This window comes from Agelaius phoeniceus, chromosome Z (assembly GCF_051311805.1).
Source record: "Agelaius phoeniceus isolate bAgePho1 chromosome Z, bAgePho1.hap1, whole genome shotgun sequence".
Taxonomy (NCBI): domain Eukaryota; kingdom Metazoa; phylum Chordata; class Aves; order Passeriformes; family Icteridae; genus Agelaius; species Agelaius phoeniceus.
This window is the reverse complement of record NC_135303.1, coordinates 32051856-32074549: the sequence shown is the minus strand read 5'-3', so window position 1 is coordinate 32074549 and position 22694 is coordinate 32051856. Positions and strand designations below refer to the sequence as shown.

The window sequence follows — 22694 nt, the reverse complement described above, 5'->3', positions numbered from 1 at the left end:
CTCCTCCAAGGTGCACTGCAATCCTTGCTCTCTTGCCTAGGAAACTCGGACAGCCTGAGGAGAGCATAAGTTTTAGAGGACTGCTACTGAAGGTGTCTGCATTTCTCTCAGCTGCTGCCATTTGGAGAGAGCTCTCCATCTGAGAAAACAAATATTCTCTCTGCACAAGCAGCAGATTCTTGTCCCATAGCCACCACTAGGAAACTGTCTCTTGTGAAGTAATTCCAATTCTTGCAATGCTGACCTTTGGGGGATCTCTACCTTCTTGAATGCCTGAGTGTGCCATCTGGGGAAATCTTGTGTTGACTGAACTTCTGTAGTTCTGCCAATTCAGCTAATTTGTTGTCCTATCCCTTCAGCTCCACACCTTACCTGGTGCAAATGGCCACAGCACTTTCCCTGTTTGTGGTTCCCAGTGCTTAGTTACTGTCCTTTACTTCTGCCTGGGTCTGGGAAAGATCTGGTCTTGCAGCCTCTACACTGCCTATACTTACCTGTGTTCTCCATCTGCCCAGCCACTCTGCACAAACCTGCCAGGCTGACTTGTTTGCTCTCCTTCTCCACTTTCTAGAATGACACTGAAGTCTTTCTCTTTAGGTTACTGGCATAGAAACACATTACCTTTCATTTGGGTTCCAAATGCAGTGCAATAATCTCACAGCAGAAGTCTTGCAGCCCAGCCACAGGGTAGGCAAAACTACAGCAAGGGCACTGTAATTTTGAAGCACCCAAGCCAACTTCAATGCTTGGGTGAGCACTTATTCTGAGGGGAAAGGGCAAGGGAACACATGTGGAACTCAAATTCAGAGCTACATAAAAACTATGGAACCCTGTCCTTACTCAGAGTGTTTGGTAGAGCACAGGAAGTATTATTTATTGGTCTAGAAAGTGTAAAGATATACTCAGAGTACCCAGCTACTCAGCTTCAGGAGTTTGCTGTCACACTGTGTTATCTCATGGACCTTGTTGCATAAGCCATCTAGCAACAGTTTTTGTCCTTGAAAGTTTCTCAATGTTGGCAGAAAAATTAGTAGCTCACTCTTTGCATCCACTTGCTGTCCTGCAGTACTAATGTTAGAGACCAAAAATTGTGTGTTTCTTTCACACCTGAAAGCAGTTTTTGGAAATGAAGATGTGAAGGAAAATCATGACAGCCAATTAGCCAAATCAGCCAAATTGGAAGGGCAACATACTAAAAATAAACCTTCAAATGAATGGGTTTTTTTTGAGGAGCTGGAATTAATGAGCAGCCACCTGCTCTGCCTTAAGGCATCCCTGGGGTGCAGCACCACCCTCAGACAGGTTGTCTAGTGCTGTCTTCTGTCCTGTAGACTGTGTGCCAGCTTCTACATCTGCAGCTCAAGGCTAGAACTAGACACTGTGCAACAGTTTTGAACCATAATCAATCACCACAGACTCAAAGATACTCCACATTCCTGCATGCATGGCAAAGTGCTGGGAAGCAAACTATTGCACTTCCCTTCTCCCTCTCCTTCTTCCCTGGCCACTATGTGCCTTCACTTCCATGATACCAGCCATGCAGGCCTGGGTGGGCTGAAAGCATTAACAAGAACAAGACTATGGGTTATTAGGTTTCACAAGGTGGGTAGGAGGGTTTCCGTGCTGTCCTGGAGTCTGGAAGTTGACATGAGTTGTGAGTCTTGCTCCATAGCCCAACACAAGTATTGCCTTGGAGTTATTTCCACAAACTCAATGAGGAACTTGAGACAGAAGGATTTGCCCTCCTCAGATCCACTGTCTAGTCTGCAGAATGGGGAAAAAAGAACCTTTATTGCTCCAAATCCACAATAAAAGGAGCTAGTGTTAATCATGTGGCAAGGAAATAACCACTCAAATGCCCCTGCTTCTTCTGCCCATCTTGTACCACCATCCAGGTGTTCACATCTGGTTGATTCAAAGATTGTGAAGAGCTCTGAGGATAGCCACAAAAATTTGAAAGCATGGAGTTGTGAATCTGTGTGCAGAGCTGTGTTTGGTCTGCTATTTCCAGCACAGTGTCTAAAACTCATAGAAGAACTTCAAAAAGAACTAAATGAGCAGGTGTGATGGCTTCTGGGTCTTTCAGAATTTAATTCCTTCAACTTTATTTTCCATCAGTGACCTTTCTTTAAGATCTGCTAAAGGTTTTCCAGTGGACTACTGTCTGGGGAATCTTCATTGAGACTTTTGAGCTTGTATTTTAATGATAGGCCATTTGCTTGCTATTGAGTGCTGAAGGCTGTAGTGGCTGGAGGATGTTGAGCCCTTCCTGCATAAATGCTCATTTCATGGTTGATGCATCTGAAGAAGCTATGATTTAGTGATCCAAACGATCCCTGTTTTTATCTTGATATATTCCTAGGAGTTCAAGGGAAGTGGATGGTTCTGTGTGCCATGAAATGCACAGATGTCCTGAGGAGGGAGTAGTGCCTCAAGAGGAGAAGGCACATCCAGTTGGCTTAAGTGCCAGGCTAGCCCCACTCCCTGAGGGCTTTTGTTATGACTTCAGAACTACTTTTGGTCCAAGGGAATTTAGGCTGTATCAGTATGTACCACAGGTATGACAAAGATGAAGAGGTTTATAATTATCACTATTTGAATATGGTAAAAGCCCATCAGAGTTTTTCCTATCTAAACATCCAAAGGCAGTGAGAGTGTTAAGTGACAGTTTGTATTCACCAAGCAGGGATCTCTTGACTAAATGCAGTGTTTGGTCTGCCAGTAAATGGAAAGGCAGAAGTATAGTTTCTGCAGTGATTTCAGATGTTGAAATTCTCACAATACAGCAAGACACCCCAATATTGTAATTTCTGAATACCTTCCAATCCAGAACCTGGTTCCTATCACTCATGGACACTGGGTTTCTTTATGCATTAGTAAAGAAGATGAGTTACCAATGCACCTATTAGCACTCCCTGCCCTAAATCAGTCATCCTCCCCCATATGGAATTTTACCTGTATGACTACCGAGAGTTCAATATTTCTACTTAATTTTTGTACTTAATTGGATTTTTTTACCATGCACTATTGACTGGACTTATGGTAAGAAAGTTCAGTCCTACAGAGATGAGCTGAAGGTAGGCAGCAATATTTTGTCTTGGCATCCATGAAGTGTATTGATTTACAGTTGCAGACATGTGCCATTCATCCTATTTCTTTATTGCTATGCATTCTGTGTACTTCCAAATATGTGTTTCAGTAAAATTACTGCTTCCAGTCAAGTGCTCAGAAGCAATCTTAGTTTATAGCAGTCCTGCTTCCACTCAAGGTTATGAGAAAATGTTATGGAAAAGAAACAGATATCTGGAGCCCAACCCTACAGACTGATACAGATTCCCAGGACACCCTCAAGTGTTTTCTTCTGCTGTTGACTGCACTGCATGCAGGACTCTTGGCTGCCAGCAGCTCAACTTTCAACTCTTGGAGTTTTGGAGTAAAAAGTAAAAGGAATATTTTGGTTTTGAATATTCTTGCAGGACACATGTGCTGTGTCCCAAGATATTGTAAACAGTAACAGTCTATAATTGAAATTAAACTGCAATATTTAGACTAAAAATGCCACATACTTTGCCTAAAAGCATTATTTTCCAATGTTTTTAAGATGTTAATTGCATTTTGAAATTCAAATTCTGGGAGGGTAAAAATTTATTTGCAGGAGGGTAAAAATTCCATTTGCTACACAATTCCACTTAATGAAGTGTAACTCTCTAGGGGCTTGACCTAAGAATTTGTGCAAGTCATGAAATATGGACTCATTTTCTGCTCTGTGAATTTTTGGATTCTGATGACTTTTGTTCCAGAGAAGGGCAAGTGTAGTGGTAAGTGAGGTCTTTAATGTCTTAGGCATCTCTGTGAGTGAAAGGGACATGCCGAAGGGGTGGGCAGGTGACTATCTTGAGTCAGTAGTTCAGGACAATCACTGACACAGAAATGCAGAGTCACTGTGGGCTTGTGTCAGTGCATTAAAGACTGGTTTTAGGAGAGGCAGAGTATTTCACAGGTGGCAGCACTTCCTGGTTGTTACCATCCTCCGTTCTTCACATTCCCTCCCTGTAGCAGCTGCCTGCTCTTCCAACTTTCACCCACCCTTTGACACATGTTTCTTCTGAGTTTCCCCAGGGTAATTTTCATTGAATTCCTCATTATGTGTGTACCAATATGCATTAGAAGAGTTGACTCTGTCTGATTTTCAGCTGCTATTTGCAGATTGTGCTGCAAACCTGTACTGGGGGTAGCAGCCACCAAAGGCCACCAGCACCCCTTCAGATGGAACACCTCCTGACCATAGGGAGCAAACTAGGCACTCCTTAAGCCTCACAAACCCAGCACATGGGTTCTATCTCTTCTTTTTTTTCATCCTTCTAATACACCCTAACTCCTCCTTCTTTCCCCTCTCTTACCCCCTTTCTCTCCCTGTCAAGTTACTTTCTTGACATCTAGTGCTATTGTGTTCTCCAAACACCAGAGCAAAAGCCAATGCTGTGCCAAAAAAGCTCTTTTCTTTTATCAGTGTTATCCTTCCCAACCCCTTTTTCCTCCTGTTTGATTTTTCCAGGAAGAAAATGCCTGTCTTTGGTTTTTCATATCCTGCATATCAAATATATCAATGTACTTTCTGTTTTGGTGATTTATAAAGAATACTCATTTACAGTAAAGTCTGAATAAATTTACTGTCCTTGGTGCCAGGAAAATCCCTGTACAATAATTTAGGAAAGAATATCCAAGATATGCATAGAAACCATCCCTAACAAAAAGGTTCTTGCTAAAGCCAGGAATACTCCATCAAGTGGAGGCCTCTTAAGTATGCAGCTGATAAGGGACTATGCACTGTCACACATGTCTGCAGGTCACTGCAACCTTCTTGTGGAAACACATCAAAAAATACATTCAGCTACAGAATGTGCACCTGAACAATGCAGGCTGTTGAAGGGATGGCATCCTGCTGTACTGCCTCTCATGTGCTGTATTCTGAACTTGACAGTATCTCACAATGACATTCAAATCACAAGAAGAAGGAAGTTCTGTTCAATGGCCTCTACTGATTACTGAACACACAATGATCAACAGTGAAATTAAGGAACCTGGTGTTCCTGTCAGGATTTGTTTCTGCACTCTGGTAAAACTACAGTTCTGATGACTCATTTAAGGACCTTCCATCCTGACACAGGAGGCTGGCAACAAAACTACAAATAACCCATGCCACTCCCTTTCCTGTTAATTCACTAGCAAAACAGCCTGTAATAAGAAACATAAAACATGGGCACACAAGGCAGTCCATGTGCTTAAAAATGTGCTGCACACAATAGATGCTGACCAGGCCTCTCACATGTGTACGCTGGTTCCTCTCAGCAGGTGGGGAGAAGGCATGAGTCTTCTTAAAGGCCGTGTGGAGTGCAACAGGGACTTTTTAATACAAATAAATGAGCCTTTTGAGAGCTGTTACTGTCTGGAGCTTGTACTAAGCTAAGCTGAGTCACCACTTTCCTTCATGTCTCACAACACTTAACTTGATGGAAATCAGTAGCACCCTCAGTGTGCACAGAGCATAACCTTGCTTTTCTGGAACTTGATTCTGCAAGTCAAGGGAAGAATGTGAAAGACTTTTCATCCATCTCATATAGGACCTGTGTTAAACTTTTGGTTTTATCTCACCCCTGAAGGAGGTGGTTGTGGTATTGCTGCTGCACTTGTGCCCTCTGGTAGCCTAGTAGTTCAGGAATTGTTTACATTTGTGGGGGTCCAGAGCACATTTCTCCTCCCTTCCTAATAAAAGCCTTCATCATCATCATGCATGTCACTTGATCCACTGATTCATCTTTTCACTTCGTCTAATTTTTTTTTTTTTTGTACAATTATCTCCTTTCAGCAGAAAAGCACCACCGACCACAACTAACTGCTTCAAAATGCTGGGTGCCGTGCACCTTAAAAAGCTCCAGACAACTACTTGGCCATAATATTAACACATCACTGAAAGAAGTATTTACCCATACTTCTAGACAATAGCTTTTCTTAATCCAACTGCTGTATAGTCTTGAAATTTTTTAATATCTAGCAACTGACTTAGCAAGAAGAGTAATTCTGGAAGGTGTCCACACAAAACAATGATGCCTATCATATCTGTTCTTTAAACCTATGCAACGCAATATAAAGTACCTTAAATCACACATTCAGTCACTATTTATTTGAAGTTCATATTTTGTAATTGGAAAATATTAATTGAAGGCACCTTTCCAGCTCCCTCTGTAATTCTGTATCTACAGAATTAATATGAAAACATGCAGTAGGTCCCAAATAATTCCTGGCATCTGCATTTAAATACTTTGAATTCTACTCCAACATGAAGAGATTTATGACTGTGACTGCCTGCATTAAGGATGTCCTGAGCAAAGAGCCAATAAATCACACTACCTTGCTAAGCATGGCTGAAGTAATGATCAACTGTCAGGAGGTAGATTAACTGCAGTACATTAAAACACAAGCTGACTATCAAATTATAATTCAAAGATTTTTTGAAGGACAATGTTCCCCAATCCCATATGCAAACAAAACAATTGGACTACATTCATATATTAATTTTTTATTTTCCCATACAATATTCACAGGGTCTGCTTTTTGTCTTATTCAAACTAAATTTCCCCCCCCCCCCCATGTCCTCAAACTAAAGAACCGACATTTCAGGACACGAAAAAAGTCTTGTAAACATAAAACATCCAACGCATAGCTGAAACCCAGAGCATTTAGCAATTAAAAACACAGCTATATCCCCTTTAACGCAGGGTGTTTTCTTGTGTATCACACCATAACCAAACTGCTCGTATATTAAAAAGGTGCAGCTTTAACCAAAGGTCACAATGCACTTCTTCACCCACTGCGTGTTAGCATGTGTGTTTTATTATATCCTATTCAGTCAGTTAAAAACTATATACAGCTACGTTTAAACGTGTGTTTGTGCCATGTTTTTAACAACACAAAAATAAAGGCATTTTTAAGCTGTTGCTGCATATTATGCAGCAGGATGCCAGACCACTGGTTCAGACACCTAACTTTAATGGAAAAGTCAAGTCCACTAAACCTCTGCTGTGGGAGTAACATTGAATGGAACAGTCCTCTTCACACATTCAAACATTATGAAAGAATAAAGAGACATGTATGCAATAGCTGATCATCATCAGTTTTATAGCACTATTTACCACTTTTGCCAGCACACAGAACAACTCAGTAGGAAAAAAAACCCAACACAATTCAAGCCTTCAACCAAATGCCTTTGTTGTGAATAAAGCTACATAACTAATATTCAAACTCCAGAAATAATGAACACTAGCAAAAGTAAATCATGTTTTCATTTGACACTTGCACCTGAAGTGTACCACTTGCTTTACTCTGTGTGCAATGCAGCACAAAAAGTACTAAACATCAGTTGCTGAAGCACAAGAAGAAAGCATAGAGGTACAATCAAGAATGTTGTGTGCAGGCACAGATTTGTATCGCAAGACAAAAGCAGACTTTTGTTTTCTTGTATTAGTGGGTCTAACTATTTCTGGGGAACCTGCATCCCAAAATGGGACTGCAGTATTCAAAATTCAGTACAGGACAGCAAAACTTTACATTCTGAATTTTACTTAAGGAAATTTAATACCTCCATGACCTTCTAAATAGTCTTTGAGCTGTCTGATATTTTCCTTCAGTTTCCAAAAGAGCAGCTGATCAGTTCACAACAGAGTAGGGGCACTTTTATTTTTTCAACCATGACATGATTTTAAAATCAAGTCATCTTAGATCAATTCGTCAGACTGCTCAAGTGTCACCTGAACAAGTAATTTCAAAGTTTTGCTAGAAATACTATAAGCAATTAATAAGGGTGTAGTACTCTTTCTCTGCTTGCCAAGAACTTGTGTAAGAAGCATCTTTTGATTGAGCTAGTAATATATGACAAATTTTTTACTTTAGTTTATTTTGTGTGCATTAAAGAATTGGTCAGTATACTTTTTTTTTCCCCAGAGCAATTTGAAGGAGTTTTACTACGACCAGCTCAATTCAAACTATGGGCATGTACATACATTTACTACCTTCCACAATGAAATAAAAGAGAATTTTACAGTACATAAGCTACTGAAGACATAAGCAGTGAAAGCAATGTAACTCTAATAACTCTACCAAAAAGATAACCTGAAATATTTAAAACATTTCCTGACTACTAACAAAATAGAGTGGCAATTAGATGCACAAGGCTGTCATGTCTCAGTGCAACACAGAGAGGAATATTTACAGCACTTGTGCAATGCAGTATCAATATCAAATTGCCCTCTTACTAGGAAAACAATTTAGTAAAAAGCTTTGTACGTGCCTAACACATAATATAACCTCATCCAGTGCTGGTGCTGTGCTGCTTAACAAACCAAGCTACTTCTGGTCTTAAATCCAAAAAGCAGCAGCAGCATGTATAGTACTGCACAGGTTCAATGACAAAGTTAGAAGACTCCCTATTCTACTGCACGTTTTTTTACATAAACTTGGAAATTTGGATTTTTTTTTGTATGCAGAAGTGGATTTCCTGAGTAGTCTCAGCTTACAATTTCTTCAGTAAAACAAACATTGAAAAAGAGAAAATGTATTTATTTTAATATAGAAGATGTTTAAGCAATCATAATGAAGTATAAAATTCAGCAAATTCTGAAGACTTTCCAGGCTGATAAAGAATGTGTACCACAATGTAGTGCCAAGCTTTCAACGATTTTACAAAAAAGCAATAGGTATGATTCCATTTTTCTAAAACAGCAAATCAAAACAGTGCACTACAGTTAATCACATTTTCTGTTTTGTAATCCAAGATATTCAGCCTGAAAATTAGAATGAAATGAGATTTTCATATATATGATCTCTTGCATCAGACACTAGACTGTTGTGTTATTTTAAAGTGTTACACTGCAGATGACTAATTGTAGTGGTAAAAAATCAAACTTGGTTTGGATTAATATCAGTAGAAATAAAGAGACACTAGACACTGCCAGATATTTTAATACAGGAATTAAAATATTTAAGTTCTGAAGGATCCTTAAAAATATTTCAAATTATGTGTCCCTTTCATAACTTTTTGGGTCTGTTTTGTGATTTTTAAGAGATGAGGAGTATACACATTTGAGTGTTGCATATATTCAGATCTCTGTACCTACAGTTAGATTGGAGAACCACTAATCTTAACAACTAACACACCTGAAGCATTGCCGCTACTGGTTACGATCCAACGCGTGTTGTTGTGGTTCTTTTATCCGAGAAGAAGCTTTTAAGGAGAAATACCTGCCCGATACTAACAACAAGAAGGATGATTGCTTCCCCTATTGACCAGTAGGCCACCCTTGTGTTTAAATCCTCTGCTCTGCTGCGGCCCTGCGCTTCCCTCAAGCGGAAGTGAGTCTGATAGTCGATGACAGACTTCAAAGCTTCGTGAATTGAAACACATGCAGACTCCATCTGGAGAAGCAAATACACAACACAGAATTAAGAACCCTTCTAGTGATTTTGTGCTTTGATATTTAAAATGAGGAGTCATGTAATTTTGCAAGCTAAGAATTAACTCAGACCAATGTCAGATAGAAATAGTGTAAATATAGTAAAATGTAACTTATACTGATGAAACTTTACACACAAAAATGCGACGCTGTTAAATACAGAAGCAGATAAAACCACAGAACTAAAAAAAAGCAACAAGCTCTGAGAATTAATGAACAAATTCCAAATTTATACTTGGATTTCAAATGACCCTCAGAAATATTTTTGAAATGTCACTGATCCTCCAGCTGTTAATTCCACAGGAAAAAAGCAGTTGCTTATAATATTAAGATACACAGAGCAGATACTACGTGCTTCAGTTTTCACAAATATGACAACCTTCATTGATTAATTCTCACTCAAGTTGTACAACATCTATTCTGTTGTCAAGGGACCATTCTCTTACTCATGTATACAAAAACTGGTTAGAGAAGGGACAATTGTTATCCTTCAGTGCTCCTGAGCACTCAATACCTTACTCATACAAAAATACTTACCAACATGGCCAATTTAATGATTTTTCATTTTAAAAAAAGCAAAAAGCATTATTGGTTTTCCAAGTCCTAGATAATTTTTTATATAAACTTCTTGCAGTTTCAGTTTATCTGCTGTAAGTAAAAGTACTCCTAACTGTGTTTTGATCACTAAGAGACAGTCATTAGATCTTCAAAAGACTTATTTTATAGTCACAATTTAGGTTTCTCTTTAATGGCTTAAAATGAGTATTTCCTGAAGATCAAACAGGAAATAATAAGGAAATGTTTAATGTCCTTGTAGGACTGCTCTGAGTCCCTTAAATCTGTGTCTAACCACATTTTGATGACTTTCAAGACATGTGTCTGAACAAGTCTAAGATAATCTTCTTGACAAAATTCAGAATGAGTTTTTCCAAACTAAGGTTTGCTATTTGTAAATTGTAGAAACATCCTGATCTACACAAGGGATCTAAACACAAGGTCACTCTGGTTTTATGGATTTACCTTTAACTGCTCCCATGAAAGGCTTGCCCAAATTTGCCACAAGCCTGAACCAGAACTGCAAAAAGAACCTCCTTCCAAAGAAGCAAAAAAAAAGAAACCAGGACATACAGTATCAAGAATCTGGACCCAAAATAAAAGTATTGCAGCAATTAATGAAATGATCCAAAGAAAGTTTTAAGGTATTTAGATTGTGCACAGGTGGTACAAAACTATAAAATCCTGAAAATACAAATAACAATAATGCTCTGACACTCTGTAGACTTAAAAAGCCCAAATATCTAGAAGCCAAATAAATATTGCTGACTTTATTGATTTATTTTGCTAGAATTTCCTTCCCCAGTTTAAAAACAGTAGTTACATGAACTCTCCTCCTAAAAAAAGACTCTATTGTTTTAAATATAGAAATAATTTTGACAGTTTCTCCAGACTTGGAAATTTTTTAAACCCTATTCCACCAATACCTGTGAAATCCACATGTCAAGAGACACAATACTGTGTCATTGAAAGGATGTTCCATTAGAAACTTCAGAAAAATCCCACCAACCAAATGGAAAACAATAAAAAAAACACCAGAAACCACCCAAACAACAAAACCCCAAACAACAGTGGCCTTAAGTTTCTGTCCTAATTTCCTCTTAAACATTTGGTGATTCCTTCTCAGCTCTGTTTTGTGTTCTACAAATCTCATCTTTACAAAGAAGGCCTATTTGTTGCAATTCAGAATATTTGAAAAGCTTCATTTATTTTCAAAAGCAACGTAGATAACTAAAGCAGCTGAACGTGAAGAAAAATTGCCTTCACTTAACTTTTGTCAAACACAACACTTACCTGGGTAAGTGCGGTTACTCTGTTCTCACTAGGAAACAGTGGTGGATCTTCTCCAACCTGGAAATCGAAGTACACAGTTTTGTGTGTGAAAGTAGAGAACTCATTGCTGAAGCAGAACTTGTATGTTCCATTCCTGGATGCAGTAAATGTGAAGCTATCATATTGTTTCTTCATCTCTTTGTACAGCACAATGCCATCGGGATCTTCCAACCGACAGTCAACATCATAATGACCCCCAGTGATCACCTGGAAACAAAAACCAAGGAAATCTTTTTTAAAATATGGACACCTAAATATTTCTTTTAAGAAGTCTGATCTGGCAGATGGAACTGCAAAGCTTTTTGCCTTGACAGGTGTTTTAAAATATAATGCATTTCATTCATCTTTCAAAGCAAGTCTGCAAAATTATTTTCCTATGAACGACACACAGAAAATAATTAAAAATGCTTCTGGTTCAGCATTTGCAATGTCAACTGTATTTTCAAACCCTTAGGAGAACAATTTTAGTTACTTTGTTATTTCTAACTGTACAACAGCAAAGGCTACAGTAGATGACACTCCATGGGACAGCAAAGACATGACAGTAATGAGTCTGACATTTGCTGTACACTCAAGTCCTCTGTGGAATTAGTTCATCCAGCTGAGACTGCTAACATGCAGCAAGACACTCCCGTCTGTGTGGCCAGGAAAGTGTAACTGCCCTGCGGTATCTCAGCTGCATTAGGCTGCAGGAATGGTGTTTGACCAGTAGAACAGGAATTTCAAACTGTCTGGCTTTAATCTGTCCATTTTCCTGTCAGCTGCTGTCAAGACAGCAAGCTCTGGGGGACCTGCCGCCTCCCTTCTGAAGTTAGACACAGGAGTGCTTGCAAAAACCAGCACATCCAGATAATGCCTGCAACTGACTCAAAACTTCACAATTGTTTCAAGGGGATTTTTGAGGCTTTGATTACTGTTTGTCTATAGTGTGTTACTACGCAGATTCCCCAGAAAGACTGATCAGGAGTTTAGGTATTCACAACTTGGTATTCTGATGACTCTTACGATAGCAGTTTTACACTTTATCCTTGCTGCAAACTTTTTACTTTTAAGTTAAAGCATGCTGAAGGAGGAAGAGACTTATTTCATATGTGTGCAGAAATCACTGAAATATTTTAGTATCTCTGTATCTGCACTTCAGTCCACATGGCATTGTTTAAATGCTCATCAGTTTACTGAAGTACCAGGTTACTAAAATCATTACCTTAGTGGTACAACTGAAACAAAAGACTGGAGCAACACCTCCTCCACAAAGGCAAAATTTTAAAAGCATCCAGATGGCAAGCAATAACACAGCTCTTCATTTTTGAAATATGATCTACAATTTGATAAGGGTGTGCTTTTTCATGGAAGTCACTTGCATTCAGTTTTGTAGGTACCCTGAAAATATCGCTTTTACACAGAGGTAGTAAAGATTGGCCAGAACGAACTTTAAAGCTCCCCTAGGATTCCTTGCCACTGAACTTGCTTGTGCCTCCTGTCGGCCCTTGAGACATACTGCCACAGGACATTCACACAGCACTTCAAGCTGCCAGTGGCTGGTCAAATCCAGACTTTTCTTTTAGCAGTGCTAATCCTGTTCTGGTCACCAATAAAAGTGGCAACAGCATGCTTATCTGTCCAGTGATACCCCCTTCAAAACTGCAGGGTAAAGTACTGGACAGAAAAGACTGTATGAAGAAACAGTCAGAGACAAGAAATATTTGGGTAGAGAAAAAAATATCCAGGACTTAAGACCACACAGGACAGAGTAACAAGGATTGATATGTGGCAGCAACATTCCCCAAATATACTTGAGATGGGACAGCAACTGAGAAACTAGAAAGCACAGGACTTCAGCCAGAAAAGTCAGCTCATAAAAATTACATAATCCTTTCAAAAGCCCCCAAAGATAACTGTGATTTTTGTCAGCGGGCATGAGTTTTCTCTCCTGATGCTGTACTATCAGTGAGTTCATCTACTAAAGTGACAGACCGAAAAGTTCCAGCCCTGCTGATACACTCAGAGGCACCAAAACAGTGATGCTGTACCACATCCTTCTCCTATCACCCTTTCACTGTTTAGTATGTAAGCCAAACCTGAATTGTACTCGGAAACACGAAATATTAGCTCTTAAGAGGTACCGTGCTCATCCTGTCGATGCTTCACAAACCACAAGGCACACCGACCTGTTGGTCAGGCGTGCTTTAGGTATTCTCTGCGCTGTTCAGGAGGGGCACTAATGGGAGCCACCAGGTTACGGACACTGCCGGTCTTCAGGATCAACTCTGTGTCCCACTCAACCCTGCACTACACGGAAGCCTCCCAGCCACTCCCGCAGAGTTTTCCTCAGTCAAGCTGGAAACGTCTCATTGGATCCAGCCGCTACTCCCTGGCCGGGCGCTGTTCCCAATTGTTCCCGACAGGAAGGAAGCTAAGGGAGAGCCCCCGGCAGGGGCCTGGGCTGAGGGGTCGGGGCCGCGGCCCAGCGCGGCGCCACGGCCAGGGCGGCTCCTCCCGCCGGGGTACCTGGAACTCGAGGGTGCACTTGGTGCCCTGGGCGATCTCCTCGTAGAAGCACTGCTTGGCGTTGTCGGGCAGCTCGAACGTGATCTCGGAGGCCCGCGCCGCGCAGGCCGCCAGCGCCCACACCAGCAGCAAGGACGGCAGCGGCCCCCGGGAGCCCCGTGGCGGCATCGCCCGGCGCGGAGAGAGGCGAGCAGGGGCAGAGGGGCTCGGGGCGGCCGGGGCTGCGGGACCGCGAGGCTGCGGGCGGGACGCGGCGTGGCCGAGGGGACGAGCGGCGGCACCCGGAAGCGCCCGCGCCTTCCCGGAGCGCTTCCGGGACGGGTGTCCGGCGGGGAAGGGGCGGGGGAGCGGCGGCCGTGGCCTCGCCCCTTTCCCCCATCGTGTCGCGGCTGGGCCCTCGGTGTCCACTCGGCGCCGTTGCCCGCAGATTAAGTTTTTCGGGGTCCTCCTAGGCCCTGTAGCTGGAAATGGCGGGCTCCTGTGGCCGAGCGCACCCAAAGAGCGACCTCGGTGCCCTCCGAGCAGTCTGGAGAGTTCTGCTGTGCAGATACTTGAACGTTCATTGCAGAGTCAGTAAGAGGTGAATGCATAAACAGAGATATCAAACGTCGATTAAAGTGCTCACGCTGATTGCAGCAGTCAGTCATGGAGTCGTAGAATGTTAACAGTTGGAAATCTCAGTGAGTCCTAATCCTCCTGCCCTAGGCAGGGACACTTCCCACTAGATCAGGTTGCTCAGAGCTCCCTTTGGCCTTGAACACTGCCAGGTTTGGAGTATTCCCAACCTCCTCGGGCACTGTTCCAGTGTCTCACTACCCTCACTATAAGGAATTTTTTCCCTTATGTCTAACCTAGGTTTCCCTTCTTTCGTTAGTACCCATTATTTTTCGTCCTACCACTACAGATCCTGATGAAGGGTTCCTCTCCAGCTTCCCTGTAGGCCCCCTTCATATACTGCCAGGTTGCTGAGGTCTGCACAAAACCTTCCCTTCTCTAGCATCAACACTCTCAGCCTTTCTCAGTTATTTTTACAAATAAAAAAAGAAAAAAAAAAACCAGAAAATATATCCTCCATTCTTATTATATTAAGTTCTGCGGCAAATCAGGCATAGTAGGAAAAGAAAAACTCAGGCCAAACCTCCCAGGCAGGCGCATGAGTTTGTAATGCAGTGGGTCTGGTCACCCATTTTGCTCCTCTGGAAGAGGGGCTGAACTTGCATGAAGTACCTATTGCCAAAAGAGGCACCACATTGGGTGCTGCTGTATAATCCTCTAGCCTTGGAGAGAAGTCCTGTGCTGGTGAAAGGTATGATTTTCATCCTCACCACTGTGTAAGAAACTTGGGCATCAGTTTGAAGACTGTGGATTTCATAGGGCAGAGGTACCCAAAATTCATGTGTAGAAGGCTCTGATAGATATGCAGGTGTGGATTATAGTGACACGGCAGATGCTTTACCAAGTACCCACCTTACAGCTGAGGAAGACATTATCCATTTACAATTAATCCTCAGATGTTTGCTGTTTTCATTTAAACACACTGTTTTATTTTAGGTGGCACTTAAGCACTGGCTGATAGCTGAGATGGTTCAAAAGCAGGTTATATATCTGGGCCATGTGATGCAGCTCCAGTCATTTTACTTAAATCAGTGACCAAAGACTTGCAGGAACTGAAACAACTAATCACCTTCTCCTTCATGTGGCAAGAAATACATTTTAAAAAGACTTCCTCTGTGATTTTTCACAGCAACTGAAGTGATCATGTCCAGGTTACAGTTTCCTAGTTCATTCTTTCCAGCTGTTTTCTGAAAGTTTCACTAAATGGGCAAAATGAAGCTTCCCTAAGAAATGATGATTGGAAACATATCACCAAATAATCAACAACACAGAAGGGGTGAGATACAGAGCAGGCAAGAAAGGAGTCTAGTGACACCTGCAGAATAAGCAGAAATGGAGAAGATGTTCCAATCTCCAAAATAAATCAGCAAGAGTAGATGAGATTACATCAACTTCTTTTTGGATTGAGGTCAGAGATTATAAAACATCAAGGGAATGAAGAAGGCAGACTGCATCCAAAAAGCTCTCCAGGTGGTCCCCTTAACCCTGGTGCCTCCTCATTACACCATCAGCAGGCAGAGCTGTCAGCACTAAATGCATAGCATCAGCTCCACTTTGTGGTGTGCTTGCAGCTCACCTGGTGTAGATTTGTTAAGGACTAGTTGTTTTATATATGTAGCAATCATGATAGTAAGAGAACTAGTTACTAGCGCTGTGAACTACTTATGAATTTCAGTAATTCTTTAGCAGCTTGAAACTGAAATAAGTTCAATAAACATAATAATAAGTTCAAAAATGTATTTTAGAGGGAGTAGAATGAAGAGTTTTCCTTTCCTCCTGGATAATCTGTTTAAGTAGGGTGAGAATCAGTTTCAGATGCTCTCAGCATAGTTCTTCCCTGAGAAAAACATTTATTAGGTTTTTTTTTCCTCTATTATGACAGAATATTTTCAAGCAGAAGTCTGTGTTACAACTTCCTCCATACATGCATAGATATGTGACTTTATTAAGGATCCTTTTTACCTTACATGCTAAGTCAAAGACTAGGAAAAAAACAGAGATTCATTTTATTTTTACATTGGTTTGATTTGCAAGTGTATGTTGCCACTTTTTGTATGTGGAAAATGAAAATTGACAAATGGCACATGTTTCTTGTGCAGACAGGTAAAACATGCTCTCCTGAAGACTGCTAATGAACTGTAGTTGCACAAGCAATTCTCATTCCTTCAAAACCACACGGAAACCACTGCAGAAAGACCAGGGAAATCTCCAAAATACAAGATATTCAGGTCTTAATGTTTCTTCTCAGCAGCTGAATCAAGCTACTCTCCTGAGGTAATTGGAGATCTTTTACCTGTGTTAGATGTTGTGGATATGGATGAAATTGCAGGCTTATAAAATAAGATCTTATGACTGAAATAATAGTTCCTGTTATTTAAATAGTGAGACAGAAAAAAACCTGTTCTTCGCCTTTACAGTCCTTTAATATCTTTCCTGAAATCTCTGTGTAACAGTTTAGAAAACTCCACTTTGTTGTTTTAATTTAATTCTCATTTAAAGCATATTCTACAGTACACTTTATCTTGCTACTCAAACTACCTAAAATGCTAAAGTTTCCCCATTTTAAGTGTCTCTGCTTTAAAAGCCTTTGCTTTGGGCTTGCTTTGGCAGATTTTTATATAAATAATAGACCTTGATGTCAAGATAATTAGTTCCTCTTTACTTCCCAGTATAGTGCTTAATTTTGGATAGGCTAAAATTACTAAAATAAACCAGACAGGCATTTCACTGGCCTTCGTACTTTAAAAAGTGGCATTGAATAACTCTGGCACTTGCAAAAAACACTTGAAGTGCAGTCAAGTATAGTAACACATTTTCATCACACTGTTTCGGTGTGATTTGTGCAAAGTCATGCTGTGGAGGAAAAAGTTACTGGACCTTAAAACTGCTTAAATTTATCCTTTTTTTCAAGGTTCAGTGCGTTTTCTAACCTCTGTTCTCATGTTTCCAAAACTGCAATGAACAAGAAATAAGCTCCTTTGAGTCCAAAAAGTCAGTGCACTACTGGCTCTGCTTGTGTTAGTTGATTACATAAAAGCCCAAACACCTTCATACAGAATACACAAGAAAATAACAAATTTAAATAAATGTTTTAGATTTAGGTGCACCCGAAGTTAAGCATTTACTGTCTTTCCATATGTACAGCTTCACAGAGGAACAGGCTGAGAGCTGCTGCTGTGTAAGGAGTTGGAAGAAGGGAGAATATTGGGAAAGCTGTGACCCCTCTTATGATCTGAAATATGTCACATGCACTCTTGCAGAGTCCTGAGTTATTGATAATAGCAATTTGTGAATCTGTATTTGTATAAACACGAATATCAAGAAATGTCAATATCTTTCAATGTCTTTTAAAAATAGGTTTGTACGTAATAAGGTCTAATGGATTAGTATTTGTTTTCCATTCCAAGGTGGTTTATTATTTGTTTGTTTTTTTGTTTCTTTTCAGATAAGGTGGGAAACTTAACATGATTGCAAATGTCTGAGGAAAAAGTTTTTACTTACTGGTCCAAGGCTAGACCTGTGGAGACACGGACCTGCTGCTCTTTCTGTGACACACAAGAGGGAGCTCTTGGTCACCACAATTTACATGGAACCATCGCAACGTGGAATGGTTGGGGTTGGAAGGCAGGTTTAAAGGTCTTCTAGTCCGTGCCCCTGCGATGAGCAGGGACATCTTCAATTAAATCAGGTTGCTCAAAGCACCATCCGGCCTGACCTTGAGTGTTTCCCGGGGTGAGGCATTTACCACCTCTCTGGGCAAGCTGTGCCAGTGTTTGACCACCTCATGGTAAAAATCTTCCTTAAATAGTCTAAATCCCCTTTCTGTTTAAAATCATTACCCCTTTAGTTCCCTCTTCTCAGTTTTTGTTCAAAGTATATTCAGTACCTAAGGTTTTCTTCCTTTCAAACTGACTTTTCAATTCAGTGATAAATGGATATCAGAAAGCTAAAAATATTTAAGTAAATAGTGGCAATCATAGCCAAACATATTGTAGGCATAGCTCAACAGAATGCAACATCCAAGGCCTACACCTTTCAGTTCACTGCTCACAGTTCAGCAGTGAAAGCCACACATCCATTTACGTACCAGCAGTCCATGTGTGTAACCTACAGAGATTGCCAGCAATGAGGCTTACAAGCACCTGTCTTCTCAGCAGGGAGGGAGCTGCAAGAGTTGCTCCATGGAAAATGAAGAAATGTTACCCCATGGGAAATGTCTCTGTCGCAGCATCAGTGGCAGATATGACCCACTGTCAGCAATCTCTAGCTGACATTAGCAGTTCCCAGTCTTCTCCAGGGACAGGTGCCTTCCCCAGCCTGTTACACACCATGTACTGATAGGGTATGGCAGAGGATCATCCCCAAATATTTTAGTTTCATTAGGACTTGGAGTGCTCAGGATGTGTGAAAGATCAATTTCTGTTAGTCCAAACCTGGACTTCAGTGGACGGATGGTGTGAAGGGGAGGGATCTGGGGAAGGGCTGAAAAACCCAGGAAGAGAGAGGCAATGAAAGGCTGGCTGCAGTGAATTAGATAGGAAACCCAAAGGATGCCCTGGCCAGATTTTAAATAAAGCATTTTAAGATTCCTTCCCAAAGCACTCCTCTCAGTGGCTCACCTTTTGATTTGGTTTTTTCCTCCCAGTCATGGTTGAATTTTGATAATCCTGTTGCACTTTACCTTATGAAAGAAAGACTTGTGTTTCCATATGTGCACTTGTATTCACTCAGATTTAGATTCACTTAGATTTTTAACATGTTATAAAACATTCATGCTGATTTTATCTGGGATGGAGTAAATTTTCTTCACGGTAGCTAATATGGAGCTGGGTTTTGTACTTGTCCTGAAAACTGTGTTGATAACTCAGGGTTTTCTCCTTGCTGAGCAGTGTTTATGCAGAATCAAGGCATTTTCTGCTCCTCACCCCACCCCAGCATGAGTGGGCTGGGATTCACAAGGAGCTAAGAAGGGGATGCAGCTGGGACAGCTTACCCCCACTAATCAAAGGTACATTCTGTATCTTATGACATCATGCTCAGCATATGAAGTTGAGAGAAGACAAAGAAAGAGGAAAAGAGGAAAGTTCAGAGAGATGACATTTGTATTCTCCAGTCACTCTTCTGCATGATAAAGCCTGTCTTTCCTGGAGATGACTGAACGACTGCCTGTCCCTGGGAAGGAGTGAATTATTTACTTGTTTCACTTTGCATGCATGTGTGGCTTCTGCTTTGCCTATTAAACTGTTTTTATCTCAAGCCATGAGTTTTCTCACTTTTACCCTTTTGATTTCGCTTATCCCACTAGGGGGTAATGAGTGAGCAGCTGCATGGGGCTGAGCCGCCAGCTGGAGTTAAACCATGATAATACTTAATTACTTACTGCCTTTACAACTACACGTAATCAGTCTAATAAAATACATCATTCTGCCTACAGAAACAGCCTGAAAATATTAAAACCAATAGTGTGGCTTCATAATAGTTGACATATCTTAAAAGACCAAAACCAATAAAATTCTCTATATTTTATATATTCCTCTTCAAAAAGGAACAGGCAGGGGAAATGAGGAAGATGTGTTGCCTTCTATGTCAATGGTAAGCTCAGAGTGCATGGAGTTCTGCCTGGGGATGGATGATGGGCCAGAATTAAAGGAATGGCAGGGACAGGGGACATGAGTCATCTACAGGCCATATAGGAACTACCTCATGTTCACAAGCCTGGTCCTCCTGGGGGACTTCAACCACCCAATTATCTGTTGGGAGGACAATACAGCAGGGCATTAAGCATGGAGTTTCCTGGAATGCCTCAATGGTAACTTCCTTCTCCAAGTGATAGAGAAGCCAACAAGGAGAGGTGCTGTGCTGGACCTTGTTCTCACCAAGAAGGAGGGGCTGGTGCGGGGTGTGAAGCTCAAGGACAGCCTGGGCTGCTGTGACCATGAAATGGTGGTGTTTGAGATCCTTAGGGCAGTGAGGAGGGGCAAAGCAAGCCCTGGATTTCAGAGCAGCTGTCTCGGCCTAGAGAGATCTGCTTGGTAGAGTGCCATGGGATAAAGCCCTGGAGGCAAGAAGACCCCAGGAGAGCAGGGTAATGTTCAAGGATCACCTCCTTCAGGCTCAGGAGCCTCCCAATGAACAGGAAGCCTTAGGAGGTGTGCGCAGATGAATATGGAGCTGCTGGACACATTCAAGCCTACAGAAGCTTGGAGCAAGGACAAGTAGCCTGGGAGGAATATGGAGAGATACCCAGGGATTAGATTAGAAAAACTAAATCACTGATACAATTAAACCTGGTCAGGCCAGGAGGAAAACCTTCCATAGGTACATTGGTGATAAAGGAAGACTAGGAAAAATGTGAGCTCTTTAAGGATGTGTATAGGAAACTCGGTTACTGTGGGCTGTAACCCTGAGATAAAAGGCTGAGATACTCAATTAGGTTTTGCCTCTTTCTTTACCCATAAGTTCTCCAGTCACACCATCCAAATTGCAGAAGGTGTAGGCAGGGATTGGGAGAATGAAGAGCTGCCTGATGTAGGTCAAGTTCAAGAATATCTGAGAAACCTGAAGGCGCACAAATCAATGGGACCCAACAAGATTCTTGTGTGGGTCCTGAGTGAACTGGTGAAGGAAGTAGCTAAGTCACTATCCATCATACTTTGGAAGTCATGGCAGTCCAGTAAGTTCCCACTGACTGGAAGAGGGGAACATAATCCATATTTTTAAAAAGAGAAATAAGGAAGGAAGATCCAGAGAACTACAAAACTGTCAGTCACCTCAGAGCTTGGCAAAACCATGAAGCCAAACCTTCTGGTAACTAACTAAGGAATGTGGAAAATACAAGGTGATTGGTTACAAACTTCACTAAAGGCAAATCATGCCTGACAAATTTGGTGGCCTTCTATGACAGGATTGCAGAGGTAGTGGATAAGGGAAGAGTGACTGGCCTCATCTACCTGGATTTGTGGGAAGTATTTGACACTGTCCCACACAACATCCTTGTCTATAAACTGGAGAGACATGAATTTGGTGTCTAGACCACTTGAAGAATAAGGAGATGACTGGATGGTTGCACTCAGACAGTTCCAGTCAACAGTTCAATGTCCAGGTAGAGACCATTGACAAATTATGTTCATCGGGGAACCTTGGGACCAGCACTATTTAATATTTTTGTTGGTGACAAGAGACAGTGGGATTGAGAACACCCTCAGCAAGTTTGCTGATGATACCAGGCTGTGTGGAGCAGCTGACACAGTGGAGGAAGGGATGCCATGCAGGGAGACCTAGATAGGCTGGAGAAATTGGACCATGTGAACATCATGAAGTTCAGCAAGGCCAAATGCAATATCCTGTATCTGTGTCAGGGCAATCCCAAGCACAGGTACTGGCTGGGTAGGGAATGAATTGAAAGCAGCCCTGGGGTGAAGGTCTTGGGGGGCTGTTGGTGGACAAGAAGCTGGTCGTGACCCAGCAATGTCCAGCAGCCCAGAAAACCAACCCTAACCCTCAACGTGGAGAAGAGAAGGCTCCAAGACAGTGTTCTAAGGGTCTTCCAGTGTCTGAGGAGGCCTGCAAGAGAACTGGAGAAAGAGTTTTAAAAAGGGCATGTAATGATGGGACTTCTCCATTTGTAGTGATTCCAGCATAATAATCAGGTCCACTGTGAATCAGCTGGAGTTCTGTTTTGTGGCTTTTTTCACTTATTCTGTATGTTTGCTGCTTTGAAGATATTTGACAGATTAAAGTATTGGTACATTCATGTATTCTTACAGAAAATAGAAGCATTTGGAGAAGCAATATATTGTCATGGTGTTTAAAAAGTAGGAGTTCAAGCCTGGATATGACAATTTGTAACAGATTAAGTCCAGGCAAAGATCAAACATTAAACAGTTTCAGAATGAAAATCGCGGAGGAAAAAGCAGAGGAAGAGGGGTTTCTTGAGGTGTAATGAGGATGGGGAAAATAGGATTAAGGGGGAAAAGCAAGTCTCTTAGGTGGGATTAAAATTATCAACAACAAAGCTGTAGCTGTTCTAAATTGCCTTGTGCAGAAAAAGATAGAGAGAGGTGAATGTGAATTTTGGGACTTGGAGTTAGATGGAGAAACATGAGAACTATTTATAATCCTCAATCCTCTCTTTTTAGCTGGAAAAGAAGTAAGTAAAGGATCTATATAGTATATATT

The 22694-nt window shown here is 41.3% G+C and overlaps 1 protein-coding gene and 1 long non-coding RNA gene across 2 annotated transcripts; one reads left to right on the top strand and one right to left on the bottom strand.

Annotated features, from left to right (window-relative positions):
• Window positions 1-6873: 6873 nt before the first annotated feature.
• TMED7 (transmembrane p24 trafficking protein 7) lies at window positions 6874-14069 on the bottom strand. The gene is made up of 3 exons (XM_054652317.2): window positions 13902-14069; window positions 11355-11600; window positions 6874-9468 (listed from the first exon to the last, which is right to left on the bottom strand). Exons 1-3 carry the CDS (start codon window positions 14067-14069, stop codon window positions 9232-9234), a joined length of 651 nt encoding a protein of 216 aa, XP_054508292.1. The 3' UTR covers window positions 6874-9231.
• On the top strand, window positions 13949-19772 carry LOC143691981 (uncharacterized). Its single transcript, XR_013179809.1, has 3 exons — window positions 13949-14087; window positions 16616-16790; window positions 17962-19772. It is a non-coding gene; the product is annotated as an uncharacterized LOC143691981 (long non-coding RNA).
• The last annotated feature ends 2922 nt before the right edge of the window (window positions 19773-22694 follow it).

Coding starts and splice junctions, on each gene's coding strand:
- TMED7 (XM_054652317.2), bottom strand. CDS start 14,069: ATGCCGCCACGGGGCTCCCGGGGGCCGCTGCCGTCCTTGCTGCTGGTG. Junction 11,601..13,901: donor AGTGCACCCTCGAGTTCCAG/GTACCCCGGCGG, acceptor TTTTGTTTCCAG/GTGATCACTGGGGGTCATTA. Junction 9,469..11,354: donor GAGTAACCGCACTTACCCAG/GTAAGTGTTGTG, acceptor TTGCTTCTCCAG/ATGGAGTCTGCATGTGTTTC.